Below are 20,264 nucleotides of genomic sequence, written 5' to 3' on the forward strand. Positions count from 1 at the left end.
CTCCTCCTGTAGCTTCAGTTTCCATGAAAGGATCTCAAAATAGACTAATAGACCTCCTGTGAGGAGATCTTAAATTCATTAAACTATTTTAAGGAATAAAAGTTCTGACTATTAATAATTTAGTCCTATTGCTGATCCATTTAAATACAAACACCACAAAATCACTTCACATGCCTATTAACTACAACCTCTCCGGCTAACAGTAGTCCATTATTCATGACAGTTCTCCAGTTTGAGCTTACTAGTTGCTCCTGTTGCATGAATTAGGAGTCTTCTATCATCTCTAAGGTAAGGACTAAAAATGCATGACTTCAGAGTATCCTTTTGGAGTACTCCTTATTCTTAATTTTCCTGCTTAGCATTACAGCAATTTTCCTCAGGCCAAGTAGTATCATCACTGCTTTTCACACAGCTTGGCCTTCCCTCCAAATCAATCTTCCATGGGAACATGGTCCAGAGAAGATTTCCTCTTTGTCAGGTGACAGAAAACCACAGATAATATTTTGATAGAATGATTAACAGAAAAATAAAGCCCTGTGGAAATTTTAAATTATAATTTACAGGACTTTTTGCAGAAGGAGTTGGCCAACATATCCTAACAGACACAGCCGCTAATAAGTGATTTGTTTTTTCCAGGCAAAGCTCACATCATTCCTCCTTTTTGTGGTGGTATATACCATATTTGCCAGATGACAAGGATGTGCTCTTTCCAGCCTTTACTTGCTCATGGTCTGGGACTTGGGCTTGGGTTTTTTGTCTGGGTTTTTTTGTTTATTTTTAAGATGATTGGTAATACATGATGGTACTGTGCTCCCTTTGTAATTGGAGGATAGACTTTTAAATGGAAAAAATATCCTTTTTGGATAACCTTTTTGGAAGAAGGAAGAGAAGAAATGATGGTTTGGTCAAGATTCAGATGACTAATGACAGACTAAGCGTTTGTTTCATTAATGACTTGCTTAAGTTTACCTGCACTGGCATACTATGTCCAGGACACAGACGATAATAAAAGGAAGAAAAAAATGAGGCAGGGCAGATGTGATAGCTGTCTACAAATACATGAGAGAATGTCATTAAATAACAGAGAGGCTCATTATTCACATTACCAGCAAAGGGTAGAATAGGAAAGAATGGCCTTCACAATGTTTAGATATCATTCCAGAAATAGGGCTGATTGAAAAGGGGAGACATGCAAACTGAGACTTTTGAAAGGTTCACGCCAGGTCACCTACATGTATAACACATTTCAAAAATCATCAAAAAATATGATCAATCAAAAAAAAAAAAAACAAACAAACAAAAACCAACCAAAAAAAAAACCAAACCAGGAGAAAGCAAACAAAAATGGTTTAAGGGCACTGATATATAAATTCCCAGTTTATAATGTCACTTACACACTTACCTGGGGTAATGCATCTTGTTCTGATCACTTTGATACCAGCAATTTGTAAACAAACTAGAGGGTTTGTTCACTGATGAACAATAACATTGAATAGAGGTCAACAGGAACAGTTTTACAAGGAAAGCTTGCTGGAACTAAAATATATCTGTCAGGCTGAGTAAATACAAGAAAAAAGGAATGCATTTTAACATTGAACTATAATATTGAAGGGTAAAAAGCAAAAACCAAAGAGGGAGATGAATTAATTAGTGTGGTGCCCAGAGGTAGGGGAGGAGTGATAATGAAGAGTAGTGGGATTAAATTAGGAAAAGCAAAATTTAGGCTGAGTATAAAGGAAAAAACCTTACTAATAATGAGTTTTATTATTTCGGGAATTAGTCTCTCAGGTGAAATGATGGAAACACCTGCCTAATATTTAGGACTTTTAAATTTAGGTTGCGCAAAGGCATTAATGCATGATACACAAGGTATGCACAAAGGCATATACACTTTGGGGAATAAAACAGTGCTGGTGGGGACAGAAAGAGCGGATGCGGCCACATCCTGTCACATCTCTATGACTGCAGTACAATTACCAACATCCTCTTGAAGAACTGCCCAAAACACAGCCTACACCCACATCGGACAAGCTCTGCTTTGAAGCATTGCCCACATGGAAAAGAGATGGGCACGTGCACAAGGGGATGGGCACACAGGTAGGTGGCAGAAGTAGTTGGCTCAACGTAGTCCCAAGCGTGGCAGAGTAAGGACGCATCAGCACACCCGGACTTCGTTCCTGATTCCAGCACCGACTCTCTTTGCCACCCTTCCAGACCTTCCTTAGCCCTTATCTACCACAGGCAAAACAGTTTGAAGGCAACAGGAAAAGAAATCCATAAACAAAAATGTAGAATTTCATTGTTCTAATTCAAGTATTTTGTTACTTTGGAAATTAGCTAGCCCATGCCACAGCATCCAGAGGCCAGACTTGGTGCTCTAGTCACAGCACGCTGGTTTTTAGCGCTTTCTGGAGTAAATACGGCAGTTCAGAGGCGCCACTACTATTGCTGCTGCCTCTTCATTTAGTTCACGAAGGCCAAGCGAGCCAGCTAACCCCACCATAAAACAAAACAAAGCATCCCTTCAAAAAGGGCTGCAAGACGAAAATGCCGCAGTGCAGTTGGCAATCTGATTTCTTGTTTATAGCAGTTTTCCTCCTATTTTAAGTGGGAAACATCACCCAAACCTGTTCTAACATTTTTCTGGGTTTTGCTCTGCCTATCTCACATAAAAGCAAAAATCAGCAAATGCTTTGCAGGCAATTCTGAGAGCACTGCAGGGACCACAACTAGATAAACAGTTTGTGCCTAATAACGGGCAGGTCGTTCACCCAAGTGAAAAAAAATGAAGGGTTAAACGCTGCAGCTTTATCAGGAAATTTGAGGCTTTAAACTGGAAGCAATTTGTTCAATGGCTATTTCGACCATAGAACTTCCTAATCTCAGTTCCCATAAAGTTTGGCTTGGAGCCAGCCAGAATGGTTCGTTTCAGCTGCACAGATATCTTCCACAGAGGAAATAAAAGGATTTCAAACCTCGGAGTCATTTCCTTTGGTTCTCGGATCATTCAGAAAAAATGTCCTTTCGGTCAGTGATATCTCCAACTTAATTCCTGCAGCATGACTTTAAAAAAAAGAAAAAAGCCTTTGTGGGAAACTTTTTCTGAAGGTTTGGAAGTGTGCCCTGTAAGCTCTTTGCCAGTTGGTGTAAAATACCTTCTTTCCTCCCAGAAGCTCGCAAAGCAAAAGGTCCTCTCCTCTTCTGCATTAACTCTGAACTCTGAGCTTTCCCAGAAGTTCTTACTCATCTTGCAGTCCCACTTAATAATTAAAGGAGGTATTCACGCTCATACGCATAAAAGTAAGAGTTTGTAGAACTGCATATCAAAATAATCCATTAAATGTACTCGAATCACAGGGAGTGATCTGTGTGCAGCTTCAGGAGTAGTAGTGCAAGCAGAACAAGCAAGCATTTATCAAAAGGAGCAATACATTGTTTTCCCAAAAGTACCATACGTTTTGAGGCATGTAAGCATAATACATTGCACACCTCTGTGTCTCACTTTCTAGAGCAGTTGACAAATATTTGAAGATTTAGCCCCAAATCTGAAAAGTGATCCAAAGGATCCAAATAGAACATTTAAAACAAGCATGTAGGCCAGCCAACGTAAATCCCAGGAGCGTAATGTCCTCTCCAAGTGAGTGCTATACCTACTCCTTGAGGCTACCATCTTAAACACGTAGTCAGGGTTTCACTGAAATAATGGAGATAACATTTCTGACACGCAGTCTAGCCGTAACGACCAAATTCATTCCAAGCACATCAGACCTGGGAACACTACCTTCACATCATCACAAAAGAGAGAGGAAGCTTTTCAAATATATCCTCAAGCCTGTGATATTGCTAACAATACTATTAAACAAAATACTGAGGTGAAAGGCTGGGTATAAATGATAGCATTTGTGGGTCCTATAATAATGAGCTTATGCATTCTTTGTCCTAAAATGAACTTTGAAGCACAAGGTTGCATCAGATGCACGTTTTATGAAGAAGATTGATTTTAGTGAAACTCAAGGCCTTCTGCAGTACTGTGCTTCAGCACACATCTAATGCTAAGTATACACATCCTAAGGTGGCTCTTTCTATATGCAGAAAATTCAGAAGGGAGAGTAAAGGACACATGCAAAATGGAAACGTTAATGAGTTGAACCCTACTGTCAACTTCAAATGTCAACGCCGATCTTGTGATTGATAATTAAATTGCTCTTTCTAGGAAAGTTTATCACTAGACCAGGATTATATTTTTAGTTATTATTTATGAATTGCGACTTGTATAACTTACATCTAAATGCTCACAATTGTCAATTATTGCATTATAATGATGCAAGGTCTTATATGAGATGGACTGATACATCAACTTCTAATAAAGAGTTCAACACACATATACACATATTATATATCTGTATCTATATACAGATATCTCTCTCTCTCACACAAGCTCCTTGATAACACTGCTCTGCACAGGGCAACTGAGGTCTTAAAATTGAAGGCCTTCTTCACCCTAACTCAGAGATTTTCTTACAATGCCTTGAATAGCACAGACTAAATCTGCAATCCACAGTGTGGACCTCTACTAGAGAGAAGATAAGCTATAATCTTAGATCTTATTTCTGTTTTCTGAAGGAATGTAGGGAGCCATCTAATTCATAAAATAAATAAAATAAGTAAAATAAATAAAGAAGGACACTTTTCCATATGCCAATCCAAACATTTATCTATTGCAAAGTTTTCTCCATTTAAATCCTTATTTACCAGGATAAAATAACAATGCAGAGACATTGATGCAGCACATAGAATGAAAGGCGTATGGGAGGTTTACAGAACAGCTAGTGTTTCTGAGGTTAAAGTGGACCAACACTGGAATTATAATGGTATTTTTTTCCTTTTTTCTTTTTTCCTTTCTTTTTTAAAGTTATATATAAATTCAAACCAAATGTTGACTGGAAAGTTTCTCCCCTTTTACATTCCTCTTCTCTTGTCCCTTCCAGAAACGCCAAACCCAGGAGCAGAGTGTCAGTAAAGACTGTCTAAACTGAAATGAAATTTCTGGTTTCACTTAGTCCTGTGGGCAACATGTGCTTTCACTCTTCCCTAAAACACAGTGGGAACACGGGGCTTTAAAATCATAATCTGAAAATCCCATTTTCTTATAAGCCTTATTAATACGAAATGACTGAGTGATAGTCTTGACTTTCAGTTAAAATAATAGGGGACCATTTCATAGCCATTCCTCTGCCTTATCCTCACTCCCAAAACACAGCGAGCTCACCTTGCTGGGCTTTCAAAGGTTAATTTGACAAAACCCTTTTTGGAATTATTGTATTTTCTTTAATGTGCAAACCTACAGACAGTTTCTAGGCTTCACACTGGCAAACACGCACGTAATTCGCAAGCAGATGAACCGTAACGCAGCCACACTTCGCTTCTCTGCCTCCTGCTCCCCGGCATTTCAGCAAACCGTCGCAGCTCCCCCACCCACGCACCCGTGCACCCCGATGCAGTCAGTCAGCCTGGTTAAGGGCAAGAGAGATTGCTGGCCCCCTCCTCAGCCCGAGAGCCAGGACCTGCATCAGGAGGCACCCTCCAGGACAGGCGTGTTTAAAAGGGCAGCAGAGAGCGCTGGAGAGCGCCCCAACCCCAAAAGCCCTGAGCCTGCGTCCACCGGAGCCCAGCTCCCGTATCAGCTGCAATGGCCCCAAAGAGAGCAACCCTAAAGACAGTACGTCTCCCTGCTCCCTCCCCAGCACTCCTCATGGAGGTGCAGCTATTTAGATTACTGTAACAGTTGAATGAAATGCACTAAAAAGCTACATCTGACCATACTTGCCTGGCTCCGAACTCACAACATCGGGAGAACTCTACAACTTAAGTGCATGCGTTTGGACAAGAAGTTGGTCACTGAACCCTCACCCCACTCGCAAGTAGCTTCATGCCACAACTCCTATCATAAAAACTGAGCTTGCTCTACCTCCCGTACCAAAACTTTGCTGCTTTGGTGGTCAGAAACTCTCACCCATATTTCACCCGTAATTTAATCATGGCCCATTTACCCTCACTTATTCTTGCTGCCAGCATGGGTTTTTTTCCCCTGCCTAATACCAGACACTGATTTCTTCATTGTCAGTGCCTTTCCTATTTTGTTTTGGTTTTGTAAATGTTCTCTTAAATGCTATGTCTTCCACTCCCCACCAATCCCTCTCTATACTCTTTTGAATAAGAAGAGCCCCAATGTTTCCAAGAACTGAGCTGAGACCATAAGAGCATGAGTTTGACTGCATAGAAGGAGGAGACAACTCTAGCTTTTGTCCTTAGGGCAGCAACCAGAGCAGAGGTCAAACAGGTTACCTGGATAGAAAGCGGCTGAAGGAACAACTCCATCAGATACTCAGGGAGAAGAAATTAAGGTGGGAATTACCCAATTTACTCTGCCAACTATCATTTCTATGTCTTCCTTATGGGAGAGCTGCACACCTGAGTGCGCTCTGCAGACAACTTATGGTCTTCAGCAGGAGATTCTGGCTCCTGAGAGCAGGACAGCAAAATGGGAGGGACTGGATAAGACAGAGAAATTCAGCAGCTGAACCCCCAGACACCAATTCCAAGCAATCGAGCCAAATCCTGCTAAGGGAGAGGAGGGAGAGGTTCACAGAGGATATTTCAGCAGTGTCATAGAGCAGGCCCAAGTCCATTAGGGCAGCTGCCAGCTCAAGGGAGCATTCAGGTGGTGAAGCAGGATGTGAGCCAGGGCTGGATCTTCCCCACTGAGAGCTGCTGACTTTGCATCTTCTGTCATTGAAAATGTCCCTCTAGAACTGGGAGCTAACCAGAAGGAAGGAGCAGGCTGGAGCAATGACAATCTCTCTCATCAGGCAAACAGATGGGGGGGTTGGTAACCTCGGAGAAAATCAGAGGTGATCACTAGATCTATCCCTCTTGCCAACAAAACAACAGGCCAGAGAATGTAAGTGGTCATACTGGGATGGAAAGTAACCACAGAGTCACTTAAATACAGTGCTGACAACACAACTGAAACACTAGTAGCTCCCTAAATGTTTTAAGCCTAAGAAATAAGGTGGGTGAACTGGAATACATACCACAGTAATAAAACACTCATGTATTAGAAAGGCTTTGAAAGTGAGGCAATGAGTGGACCACTGTAACACTAAGATATAACATACATGGCACAGGGAGTAGGCCGTGCTGGTGGTGGAGAAATGATCAGGCTAAGCATGGCAGCAAGTAACGCGGAACTTGCAAGAACTGAAATCCCAGCCCTAAACACGAAGAATGGTAATTCTGCATTACTGGAGAGCTACCTCGGTACTCCTGACCGCCTTGCCAGGATGGCAACACTAACTGCAACGCGCAGAGGAAGATGCAGAAAAGCAGTAAGGGCAGAAAGCGAGCGGAGTGCTCATAGGTGACTTCAATTACCTCTAGACAGATTGGGCAAAATGGGATATAACGCAAAGATCAGATTTTCAGGTGCTGTTTCAGAGAGCAGCTGCTTAAGAAGTCCAGAAGAACAGATGCAACTCTTAATTTGAAATGACCACAGAGGAGGTTATGGGACAAATTGACAAAAGCGAACAGTAACAAATTGCAACAACAGATGGTATTCACACTCCCCGTTTGAAAAGAGCTCCAGGATGCAATAGCTGACTACACATGCTAATAAGTGGTGTGCAGCTTCTTTTCTAAATCCGACTTCGTACCTGAGGACCGGGAGGTGGCACACGTAGTGGCAGTATTCTGAAAAGATCCCAGGTGAAATCCGGGTGCCTACAGGTCTGTTAACCTGTGTAAAATTACCAGAAATTACAGAAGCAGAGTAAAATCAATGGAAATACAGTATGTGGAAAGAGTTAACCTGGCTTTTGTAGGTTTGCCTCACGGACCTGTTGGAGTTCTTTGAAAAGGTCAACAAGCTTGTGGATAAGGGTGATCTGGCTAATACAGTCTACTTGGATCTCCGAAAGGTATATGACAAGGCCCCCACAAAAGATTTCTTAGGAAACTAAGCAGCCACGGCTTAAGCAGGAAAGTTCTTGGATAAACAATTGGTTAAAAAGATAAAAACAGAGGGCAGAGGGCATGGTCTTTGTTACAAGAAGGGAACGGCACCAATGGACTTCCACGTGGAGCTTTGCTGGGACTCATACTGCACAACCTGTTTCTAAATGATGAGAAGAGGCTAAGCAGTGAGGTGACAAGATTATTCAGGAGAAAAAAACAGGGGGGGCAGCTGTGAAGAACTGCAGAAGGACCTTATTAAACTAAGCGACTGGGTAATAAACCAGCAGAAGAAATTAAATGCAGATAAAAGTAATGAGGCACGTGGGAGAAAACAATTCCAGTTTCACATTATAAAATTACGCCCTTTGAACTGTCCATAGAAATGTCAGCTCCGTATTTGCTCAAAAAGGCAAACTGAATTTAGGAATCGTTACAAAAGGAGTAAAAAGCAAGGCAAAGAATATACTGCAGAAATGTCTACATATGTCAGCCCCTCCTTCCCCGTAACTTTTGAACCTTCTATTCAAAGAAATTTTACAGAGGTAGCAATCTCAAATATTTCAAGTTCCAAAAACTCAATCTCATGACTAGACACTAGAGAAAACACAGCAGAGTCACAAAAACAGAGGCTTATTAATCCCAGCAGCCTCGAAGGACTTGTTGCATGGCATACACCCTCTGCTTTAAGTGTAACTATTTTAACACTTCTACAGTAACAGCCCAAGAAAGTAGAGCATGGCAAGCAGTAGCTACGCAATTCTTTCTGATGTAAGAACTCACATTCACCCAACCTGATAAATATGTATCTGCCTCCAAAACTCAAGGCATGTTTAATGTTTGTTCCATGAGTTTCTTCTCTAATAACGATCTATACTAGGAATAAAATCTGGTTTTATTAAAAAGGAAATAGGATAACTACTAGGATAATGTGCAACAAATAAACAAAAATTAAACACTAGAATTTTGAACACTGTTTTTTCTTCAGTTTTGGGGCTCTTTTTAAAGATACGTTCCATCCATTACGTGGAATTTACCCTGCAATTTACTGTGAGCTGAAGTGACTGACAAGCGCAACCAAGATACCTCAGGCAAACCGGGTCACTCACGACTTTTTCTTGCTGTTTCATGATTAAAGTTTGACCACAAAAACCTTTACTTTCTGCAGAATTACATGCTTGGTTGGTTAAATATTCAGGCAACTAACATAGAGATAACATGCATTTAAATGGTGGTCCCATTGACCCCCATCTCCTGGCGGCAACCTTTGCTCTGAAAGTAGACAGCTTAGCAAAAATATTCAATTAATAAAAAGCCATGAAGGGCAACAAGTCCATTTTAATTCATTTAAAAATAAATGGTGTTTACTGCTCCATATTTAATAAGTTAATAAACAACAACACTACGATAATACCACAAGCAACAAGGGCATGTGGCTGAAAGATCTTTATAGAGATCATATTAAAAAATAAATTAAATTTCTGGTTTTCTCCTTTGTTTAGAATAAAGCAGATTATTCTATGAGCAACGAAGTGAACAAAGCCTGTCGTCTTATACATTTGAGCCCCGTCTTTCCTGTCTCTGCCCATGTCCTATCCCAACTGTGACGCTACAACTTGCTGCAGTAACACGAATCCCCCACGCCGAGCGTTCCTTACTGCTTCCACCCTCCCCTCCAATACCTGTACCTCCCTCCCAAAGTCCTTGTGCAATTGTGCTCATTGTGCTTGTTGGGCAAAACCAGCACAAGCTCTGGCTCCGCCACAGACGAGCAAGTGGTGATTTACTGTGGTTACTTTAGGTGGAGTAAAACTTAACCCACCCTGCATTTCTTTCTGCGGGAGCACTGAGTCTCCGTTCTACGTAGCTGCCCGTTTTCCAAAAATTTTTAACTCGGTTGTATTTGAAAGTCCAAGTCCTCTGGCACACTTGCTTGAAACTGGTCAGTAAGTTGTAAAATTCTATGTGCATAAAAAAAATTGAAAGCTTGGAGACTCTGAAATTATAAACCAAACTAAGAGATGTTTTTTTAAAAGAAAGAAAAATTGAGCCATTTGTAATTTTTTAATCAAACTTGTAATTTGGGGGTCCAGAGAAACCACATATCACACCACTGCCATCTAATGGAAGAAAACATCAGCCGATCATTGGTCCTGAGGAAGACCCAGTCAGACAAAAACTATTCCACCAAGTAGGAGAGTCATTTCTACCACCCCTAGCATGGCCTCCTCCTTTTCTCATATATAAATTTAGCTCTCCTCAAAACATTCTGCGTTGAAAAAACCTCACTAAATGTTATCCAAATGTATGACTTTTCTCAGGAGAGCTGAAAGACTGGTTTGGGGTTTTCTTTTTTGGAGAATTCAGTGTTTAAAAAAAAATGTATTTAACTCTATTCAAAGTCATAAGATTACTCATCCTACCTAAAATTAATTGTGGACACTGCTCTTTTTCAAAGCCCTGGGCTGCAAAATCCATAGGACAAGGTTGGCTTTTAATTATTTTTTTTAGAGTACAATTGTTTTCTGTACCATCAATTAGCACCTAGAGCTTTACTGTTGTACAGCTACCATAACCTCAATAGATGGAGTAATACTAATAATGCCCACCAGTTCCTTCCCCAGAACTGGTGTGGGTGGGTTTTTTGTTCAGCGTTGAGGGAGCTACATCTTTATTGCCAAAGGTTATGATTTTTCTCCCGTGTTGCACATATATTCCTACTCTAGCAATCCTACGCCATCTCTAGACAGGCAGCCCTCAAATACCCAGAAAGACAGATTTAATAAAAATGATGGCACGGTCTATTAGTGTTTTACTTTCACAGTATATTATCTACCAAGAAAGAGCCCATTTACTTAATTCACTTGGGTAAGAGAGTTCTACTCTTCTAAACAAAAGCCAGGGACGTGCACTAATAGGGGAAAATGGGAACGGTGACTTCTCTGATTGCTGGCATACCGCAGAAATGAAGTCACGCTGTAATTAACAGATCTGATTCAGAATGGTTCCTGCTGAATACCCGTGTTCAATAAGAGTCTGTCGATTGGATTTATTGTCAAATTGTCACTATATCAAGTAAGAATTTGTTTTGCATATGCTGTATACTCTGAAAGGGTGTAAAGGAGTGGGCTCTAGCAAAACCATGAAGCCGGGCACTGTCCTCCTCTGCCTGGGGGCTTCCACAGGTCAGCTGTTGCACTGAAGGTCTTGAGACTTTTGAGAAACCAACTTCTCCGCGGAGTACCACCGCTTTTGGGAGAGATGAGCTGCCTTCAAGCAACCAGATGCCAAACAGATTTACTGATATATGAGATGCTGTATCATAATTCTATGATTCTAGGGCATCAGAGAAAAAACGTTTAAGCAAAGTGATTCTGCAAGACAGTTGAAAAAGCCAACACACTGCAAGTAAGCTTTCAACAAAGCTGATTATGAGCCACTGTTCAAAGAGAAAAAAATTTCTCTTCTGCTCACTTCTGTGATATGAAATAGATATTTCCAAGTCTGCTGAGACCACTAAGAGCCTACTAACATTACCCAGTCCCAAAATGCACTTCAAACGCATGCCAAGCTATTGGCAAAGTTTTATACAGACCAATGAATCAAAACATTAATCACTGTGTATAAGTGGAAATTTTACTTTTTTTATTTCTCTGGAAGGAAACAAAATTAAACCAATTATTTGCCAGCGATATGGGCCTGCAAATTTTGGAAGCAGTAAATTAAGAATAATCACAGATTAGGTATGTCACAGAATACTTGAGCATCTTGGGTCTCCTTACAGAAAATATTTGCTAGGCCATGAGTTCATTTATAAGAAGATAATGACCCAGGAAATACTTCCCTTAATTGCAAAGATGACGTTTAAGAAAGTGTCTGGGGAACTAATTAGAAAGGAGTTTCCTCTGTAGAGGACCTGGCTTTAAACTCAATAAGCAATTTTTAGAGGACTTGCTTGAGACAGAGCACTGTTTAGATACAGTCAAGAATGTTTGCTGAGGTGCAGCAACATTTTGCAGACATGGAGGCGGGTATGCCTCCGAGTCCTCACCACGGCAGGGCAGCGGCCAGTGCTGGCACACTCCAGCTATGATGACTTGCTTGGCACGACTCATCAAACCCTCTCCTATTTCACTTCTGCAGGTGTGGAAAGCATTCAAAAATATGCAAACAGGAGAATCTCTACCTCCAAGCTAAAGTGGGATTTTGCGAAATTCTCGTGCATTTGCCAAGACACGTATAATGCCTGCTGGCCAACCCAACAGGTGCCAGGAAAACAGTTCACCCAATGGCATCACACATTCCCACTGAGTGCCACTGCTTCTTTATGTTACGTAAACATCCATAAACACATCATCTGTAAGTTCAAGGGGATAGCTACATATATGTTTTTGAATACACACATGCACTTTTTTTTCCCCCCATCTAGTTTCTGGTAACTTCTTAAAATGGTCAGGTTTACAGAGCATCATAGTTCATGAGCCTGCAGATCAAACAAGCTTTCATTTGATAAGGTAGGGTGAGAACTTATAACACTTCATTGGTGAGTGAATAAGCTCATGGTTTCTTATTGGCAATTGTCTTCATTTTATTTTGATTTATGCCTGTCTTTAGGGTGTTTAGATGTCTCCTTTAAGTATTTTTCCTAAAGACTTGGCTCCTAGTCCCATGTGGTTACATAGTAATACCACTTCTTAATCTAAATGGGGAAAAAAAAAACCCTCAACCTTTACCTATAAAAAACACAGGAGTGAAACTAAAGTTTCAAAAACCAGAAAACAAACTAAAAAAACCTCCAAATATTTACAAATTTTAAGCAACTAACGTCCTGATGTGTAAATGTATCTCTTGTTATCAAAAAACTCAGCATGGCAAGTTTGCCCTTTTTTTTTTTTTTTTTTTTTTTAATTAATGTTTTGGAATGGGGACTTACTGACACTGCTGAAGACTTTGTCCTTCTAATTCAGGAGACATGCGTTTATCAGCTGGCTTGCTAACAAAAATTAGCACAGCTCAGCATAGTTTGTGCTCTCTGTTCAAGAGACCCAGGACCAGAAGGACCAGATTGGTTTGGGCTGCTACAGGTCAGTAGTGAGATGGATCAGCAGAGCCACAGACAAAACTTGCTGAGCGCCTGCCCACACTCAGCATCTATCCAGCCTTCACAAACATCTCACTGTCAGAAAACCTGCTGAATTAAAATATTCCATATTGCTACACTTTTAATAACTTGTGAACTATCATGCCACTGATTACATAAAACTTTGGAGTGGATCAAAAAAAAGAGAAAAAAAAAAAAAAGAAATGCAAACAAATACACAAAATTAATGCACAAAAAATCACCACATCTATTGTCTATCCCGGCATCGGAAATAGGATTGATTTATTTGTTACACAAGTCTAGAGTTTCAAAATTAAATAAGCCTGTTTTACAAATTATTTACTTTCTACAAGATCCATTTCCCCTTGAAGCACGCTGTGCATGCCCTCCTGGTGTGAACAGTTTGCAGTCTGATCAGGCACAGACCTATTTGGCTGGATTTTTTTTCTCTCTCAAAATGGCAATTCTGAGAATCATAAATAATACAGCACAGTTATTGCAATTTGAGCTTATTCCCAATAAATAAAATTTATTAACTAAATAGCTTTCTATGCAGCTTAGCTCTTTCTTCACTAGCTTATTATTTTACATAGACTTGCTTCATGTTGCTAGTCACAACCAAATTGTGCCATCTCAAGTATAATAGGAATAGGAATTAATAAATAAAGTGACAATGCATAATTTCATATGATCACAAATAACCTTTAGTCTTCATAGAATATGTGCAAAAAAATTACTTTCTAAAATTTAAAGTTATGAAAGTGTTTTGCCTAACAGACACACCAAGGTATATCTACTATGTACTTATAAGCTTTATCAGAACGCCAGAGCAGAAGCCTCCAGCTCATAAGATCCAATGCATTAGGGTACTTAGGGATGCTGGTGAACTTAAGCAGGTGAGTAGCACCGCTGACACAAGGCAGGACAGACTCCTTTTGGGAGATATGAAGCACCACTTCATCATGCCACTCCAATTATCTCCAACACTTACACTAAGCCTCCAGTTATCCCATTTTTGTTACACAAATAAACTCTCTATTTATAAAATAGGTCATGGTAAATTTTAAGTCCTGGTCTAAAAACAGCAAGGCAACTGGAGAAATAAAATTGTATGTGATATATGGTGGGTTAACACAGATGACCTCATGGCATTTTTTTACCATAAACCCACCGCAATCCTAATGACTGCATATCTGCATCCCCAGTTTTCGTATTTTAAAAACGAATAGATCATTGCTATCATTTCTCAACAAGAAAAATGTCATAATGAAATATTAAAATTATAAAGAGAGTCTCTATAGTTCCCCTCATCATGTTCGATACATTTCTCTCCTAAGACAAACACTGCTATTCAACAAATCAAGTCACGCATGGTTTGAAAAAATATACATAAAATGAAGAATATGCAGTTGAAGTGTTTGTCTCCTACACATTACTGTGATTCATAGGTTTTATTTATTAAAAAAAATTCCCACAGGTGGGATTTCGGACTTTTAGTCATTCTCCCGTGCTCATCTTCTAAGATCCTAGCAAAATGCTCAAAATCATATGAGCTCCTGATTAAACCAGGAAGTAAATCTGCATGCATGCTATTAAAGTGTCTGCAAGGGCAGATGCAGATGACAGTAATTCATACTCTAAGAAATGGGCTTGTGTATTTGGCAGATTAACTGTTCTGTATTCCATTGCTATGAGGTATGGAAACTGTACTGTGAAACAACCATTACTCATTCCCTCAGCTCTAAGCACGTAGGTCTATCAAAGGCAAGCCAGTCTGGAGAGGGTGGGGGGCGAGGGCTGGAACGAGAAGAGTCTACACGTTTCAGATTAACACTTCTCTTGAATGGTTTCTTTTATTTCATTTCCCCTACTTTTTAAATTAGCAAATACAGTAGACCCAGAAGGGAAATGCGCAAGAGGGAGAGGGAAAGAGGGGAGGGAAAGGGAAAAAGCAAAAGCAGCCAAAACTCTCTGACTTGTTCATTAGGGTTTTTGTGTTTGAACATTTGAATGAATCATGTGTCTGTTTTTCATTATTCTCCATATGTGATTGTTCCCTGCTTTGTTCAGTGATTTCTGGCCATTTTGTCATGACTGTGCTTATTTTGTTTTATATATCGTTCTATTACAGGGTGATTGTTACTTCTCCTCTGCCTCACTTAGCAGTTATGCCACCAACAAAGAGCAATCTGAAAATGAGAGGTTACGTCAAAAGGTTTCCCTAGTGAACTCCCTTGCAGCATATATGATTACTTTAGACCCGACTGCTTAATTCATACCAGGGAGAAATCCTCAGATAACACTATTCCTTAGCACGACAGGAATGTAGTGGGCATCCTTTTAAAAATCTGAGGAATACTGGAGAACGACTTAAAGTCCATTGCAGAGCATTTTCCTCCTTTTTCCAAGAGGAAACATAACGCTTCTTGCTAAGCAGTAACCTATTTTAACAGTTCTGCTGTTACGTGGGGTATTTGAAACACATGGGGTATTTGAAATAATTTCTTTGCTATATTAACTATTTTCCACTTTCAGCTCTACTCTATACCTTGGTCAACACACAAATGACGCTGAAATAGATTCTGAAATCTCCAACCATGTGATAACTTCTTCTATCACCTCCTTGAATTTAATCCACCCTAGTGCATTGGGTATACATCACAGAATGATGTGTTCATTTAACAAGCTATCTCATACTTTGCGGAAGGTGAGTGAGATCCAGAAGAATGGAAAGGAGCAAACAAATTGCCTGGTTTTTTGCTTTTTGTTGGTTTTTTGTTTGTTTGTTTGTTTTGTTAAAGGAATGGATGTAGGCCCCAGTGTATTAGAGAGACTTTCAACTTCTCGAAAAATCTTAGAGCAAATAGTCATACAAATCCATTCACAGACCCTCAAAGGTAACAGGTGATTAGTACCATGCAGCATGGATTTAGCAAGAATAAATAATGTCACATCATACTTCCATCTAGAAGTAGGTAACTAGTCTTATGGATAGGTAAGTACTACATATTTTAGTTAAACCTTAGTTGTCTCTCATAACTTGAGCAGATGGGAGAAATACGATCTAGCTAAAACTGCTGTGATGTAGGTGCCAAACTGATTAGCAGATCCAATTTTAAAAAGTTCTCAATGGCTCAATGTTGCACTACCTGGCATACTGAGAGAGTTTCCTCAAAAGTCTTCCCCAGGTTTGTTATTATTCAGTCTTTTCCAAATTATCTTGTCCAGTGGATGAGAGAAATCATTTATTAACTGTGAAGAGGATATTGAAGAGGTAAGTGCTACAAGCACTCTGGAGACTTCAGATTTGAGAATAATCTTAGCAAATTAAGGAGCAGCCGGGAAAAAAACAGGATAAAATTCAATGCAGGCAAATGAAAAGTACTAGCCTTAGGAAGGAATAATCAACAGCACAGAGCAGAGCACACAATAAGGAATGCCTGGCTGGCAGCAGCGCTGGAGAAAAGAGTAACAGAACTGCGGGCTGCAGTGAATCTCCTAGCATAAATCAGCACTGTTGTTCTCATGCAACACCCTGCACCTCAGAAATGTATCTATATTTTAAATACACAGTTATTTACATGGATATGTCAACAAAGAGGAGAGTCATGTGATCACAGAGAAGACAAATGAAATAACTTCTCCACACTATTTAAAATGGTAAGTTTTAGGCCATCTGATATCCTGGGCCCGGCTCTAAGGACTTCAAGTAAGAAGCGAGCTAATTAGAGAGAGACCAGCAAAGTGCAATATAATCAGAAACTTAAAACAAATTGCCTTTAAGGAAAAAGTGAAAGGACCAGTGTTTAGTCTAAGGAAAAGATATGGCAGACACATAGCAGTCTTCAAATACATATGTTTGCTGCAAAAAGGAAAGGAATAAACTGTTCTGCATGGCTACTGGGGATAGAAAGAAAAGAAGCAATAGGCTTAAATTGCATCAAGGGAGATTTGGGTTAGACATCAGGAAACGCTTCACTATAGTGAGGAGAGGGAGCGCTATCACAGATTGCCTGAGGAGCTCGAGGAATCTCCACCGCTGGAGGCCTTTGAGTGCAGGTTACAGAAACACCCCTCAGCAGTGGGTTAGAGCTGATCCTGCCCTGAGGCAGAGGAAGGGACCAGCTGACCTCTTCAGGTTCCTTCCACTGCTGATTCCAGGGAAGTTTTTGGGGGGTTTTTTGGCAGCCTTACTGAAGAGGAAGGAAGTACCCAGCATTTAAAGTAGCAAAACGTCTATTCTTTTTATGCCATAAAGCATACTGTTAATAAATCCAATTACGTTTACAATCTTTTAATGGCACCACTTATGTCATAAAGAACTATCTTTGAAAATACAAATAAATATCTTTGCCCTACAGTGTAATACAACAGTGTGAAAGCAAACTTTTACAAAATTCCAACTCAAAGCTAACTACAATATAAAGAACACCAAACCCAGATGTTTTTCTTTCTCGAAATTCTACCATTCATATTCTTTACAATCTTTTCACTTCACATTTTGTGTTTTGCAAACAGGACCATTTGTTTCCTTGTTTACTGCTGGCAATGGGAACGGAAGGAAGTTCTGATCACACGGCACCACGTTTCTGGAGTGGTTACCAGTCAAACACGCATTTAAAAACAAAACAAAAAGTTAAGAACAATCATCTCTACCAACCTTTAGGCACCCAGCTGAAGCATCTGCACTGACAACACAGTGGTCTCAGACAACCAAGATCAGCAGAGACAAATACATTTCTCTCTCGCATAGACTTCATCTCATTATTCAACATACAGCCCACTTCAAATCCAACTCCACCTGCTTGATTTGTGTTGCCATTTCAGATGGGCAAATTGCAGAAAAAAGATGAAAAAAAGGATGGAGTTGACACATGAGAGAACACAGAACACCTCAGTCTTGTATGGTAGTGGAAAAAGGGACAAGGACCTACATGTCTCCGTTCCCAAAGGAAGGTCTTAGTGGGAGTGTAAGACAGCGAAGAGTGGTCCCAGGGTAACCCCAACCTACCTGATCACAGAATTCCTGTTTCTCATCCCTCACACCAGCAGCTCAGGCCCCTCCAGCTCTTCTAGGCCTAAGCCCCAACTCCTTCCTACCCCAAAGCCCTTCTTATCCCACTGCAGCACTGCTCCTCCTTGATAAACCAGCTCAGAACCCATTCGATCCACTCAGCCCCTTCGTAGCCCCATCATGCTGCAAGTCCCCCTCTCCCTACAGCTCCCCACGCTACACCTTGCCTCTAAAACTCAAATCTCCTGGCCACACAGTAGCCAGCATCAGGCATGTCCACCACCTTTTGGCTTTGAAAGCGCAGCACTCACCTCTGTGCCCCCCTGGCCACCCTGCCAGGGCTTTCAGCACTTGGCCCAGCTCGTCCTCCCACAAGAGTATTCCCTCATAATACAATCAAAATAAAAACAAACCAAAACAAACACAAACCAAAAAACTGGACCAGGTTTTGTTCCTGGTGTAATATTCAAAGAAATACAGACAGAGCGATGTTATTAGAAGTCTGCCAGAACAGTGCTCCAAGGAAAGGAAAAGCAAGTCCAGGCAAAAGCAAATGCACGGCACTGCCACTTCTGATGATGGCCCATGACCGATTCGGTTGATGGAGTTTTCTAAGACTAGAACTGCAGTCTTCCAGCATTACTTTTATCTTGAATGGCTAATGAATGGTGTTGTGGCAGGCAATAGGTAAAGACACACATTTCTACAAACTGCAAGAACATCTTTGGTACAGATGGCAGGATTTTGCCCCGTCTCGTAATTTCCCCAAATGTCTTCCTCTGCTTCTTCTCTTCACACCCTGTCTGGCCACTTATGAGATATTCCTGTACTGCAATGCTTTTTCTTTATACTAACTCATATAGATATGCTGTCCAGAATGTGCTTCTTATCAGAAGAACCCACTCCAGTAGATCTTACTCCTCCAAAAGAATTCTGTATACCACTAGTGTAAAGTTACAGAGTCATTTTAAAGCAGAGCTTCTCCCCCACAGACTTGATGGCTCTTCAGACTGATAAATGAATAACAATCTAGTCCTGAGATACTACAACATGTTAGTCAATATTTATCTAGGCAAATATAGCTATTCACACACACACACGAAACATGCTGTTTTTCACTAAAGAAATGTTTTCGTACATTAGCAGACAACTTAAGAACATAAAACGGGAAGATAAATAATTTTTATATCTTGGTAACAGAAGTTGTGGATCTATTTGTGTCAAAGAATATATTCTTCTTCCAATAGCATAGGCCAAGACTTCACAAAAAATAGAAAAATTAAACCAGGTTTTGCTTGGGAAACTTTTCCCCAAGGTTTCTCGTTTTTATATAGGAAATCAATTTGCATCACTGATGATATCATTCAAATCAGACAGCACTATGTGGTTAGAAGGTAATTTACTTTTCTGCCGAAGCAATTTGATACTTGTTCTGATTTGTGATTTTCATTTTGTTTGTTAATGAAAAAAATTAATGAGCAATGTTACTGGAAACACAACTCAAAGCTTTGGCATTATTAAATATGTTTGTAATATACCGTACATTATGTTGATTGCACAGTTGGAGCCAAAGCCTTGGCAGTCAAGCCACCAGTCAATCATTCAAACAGACAATGAACTCACGGGGTGGACGTTTTGCACGTACCTTTGCACTGATTTGTGTTTTTGTCAAGAATTGCCTTTGTGGATACAATTTTCCCATACCTATGGAGAAAACAAAGAACAGAAATAAATGTTATTATATTTTAATAACATACATAGTTATTTTTGCACACATATAACACATGGACTAGGAAGAGATCTAGTGCTCTTGAAAAATGTTTTCCTGATGCTCCTGGAAAGGTTCCTTCTGCTACTGCAGTTCAACAAACTCCTTTCGAGTTCACCTGAAAAGCACTGGTCACTTGACACACCCTGTCCACCTCTAGTCACCGTGCTACACTGCCAGCATAAATGCCCATTATAGTAAGAATTTTAGGACATCAGCACAAGTAAAGAGGTTTCTTTGGTTAAATTAATTAGGTTTGCTTAAAAATATTTTTTTCATTTTTAGCTGCCAAACAAGGTTTGTTTTAATACAGATGGACCAGATTCCTCCAGGATTAACAAAAATACAGGAGGTATGGTCATTTTTTT

At 40.1% G+C, this 20,264-nt stretch overlaps 1 protein-coding gene across 2 annotated transcripts in view; it reads right to left on the reverse strand.

Annotated features, from left to right (window-relative positions):
- RBMS3 (RNA binding motif single stranded interacting protein 3) overlaps nucleotides 1–20,264 on the reverse strand; it is a 711,967-nt gene that overhangs the window by 300,351 nt on the left and 391,352 nt on the right. For both annotated transcript variants that reach the window (XM_075143380.1, XM_075143379.1), the window contains one exon: nucleotides 19,774–19,832. In XM_075143380.1, coding sequence (XP_074999481.1) covers nucleotides 19,774–19,832 — 59 coding nt within the window. The remainder of the gene's footprint in view (nucleotides 1–19,773; nucleotides 19,833–20,264) is intronic.

This window comes from Calonectris borealis, chromosome 2 (genome assembly GCF_964195595.1).
Source record: "Calonectris borealis chromosome 2, bCalBor7.hap1.2, whole genome shotgun sequence".
Lineage (NCBI taxonomy): Eukaryota > Metazoa > Chordata > Aves > Procellariiformes > Procellariidae > Calonectris > Calonectris borealis.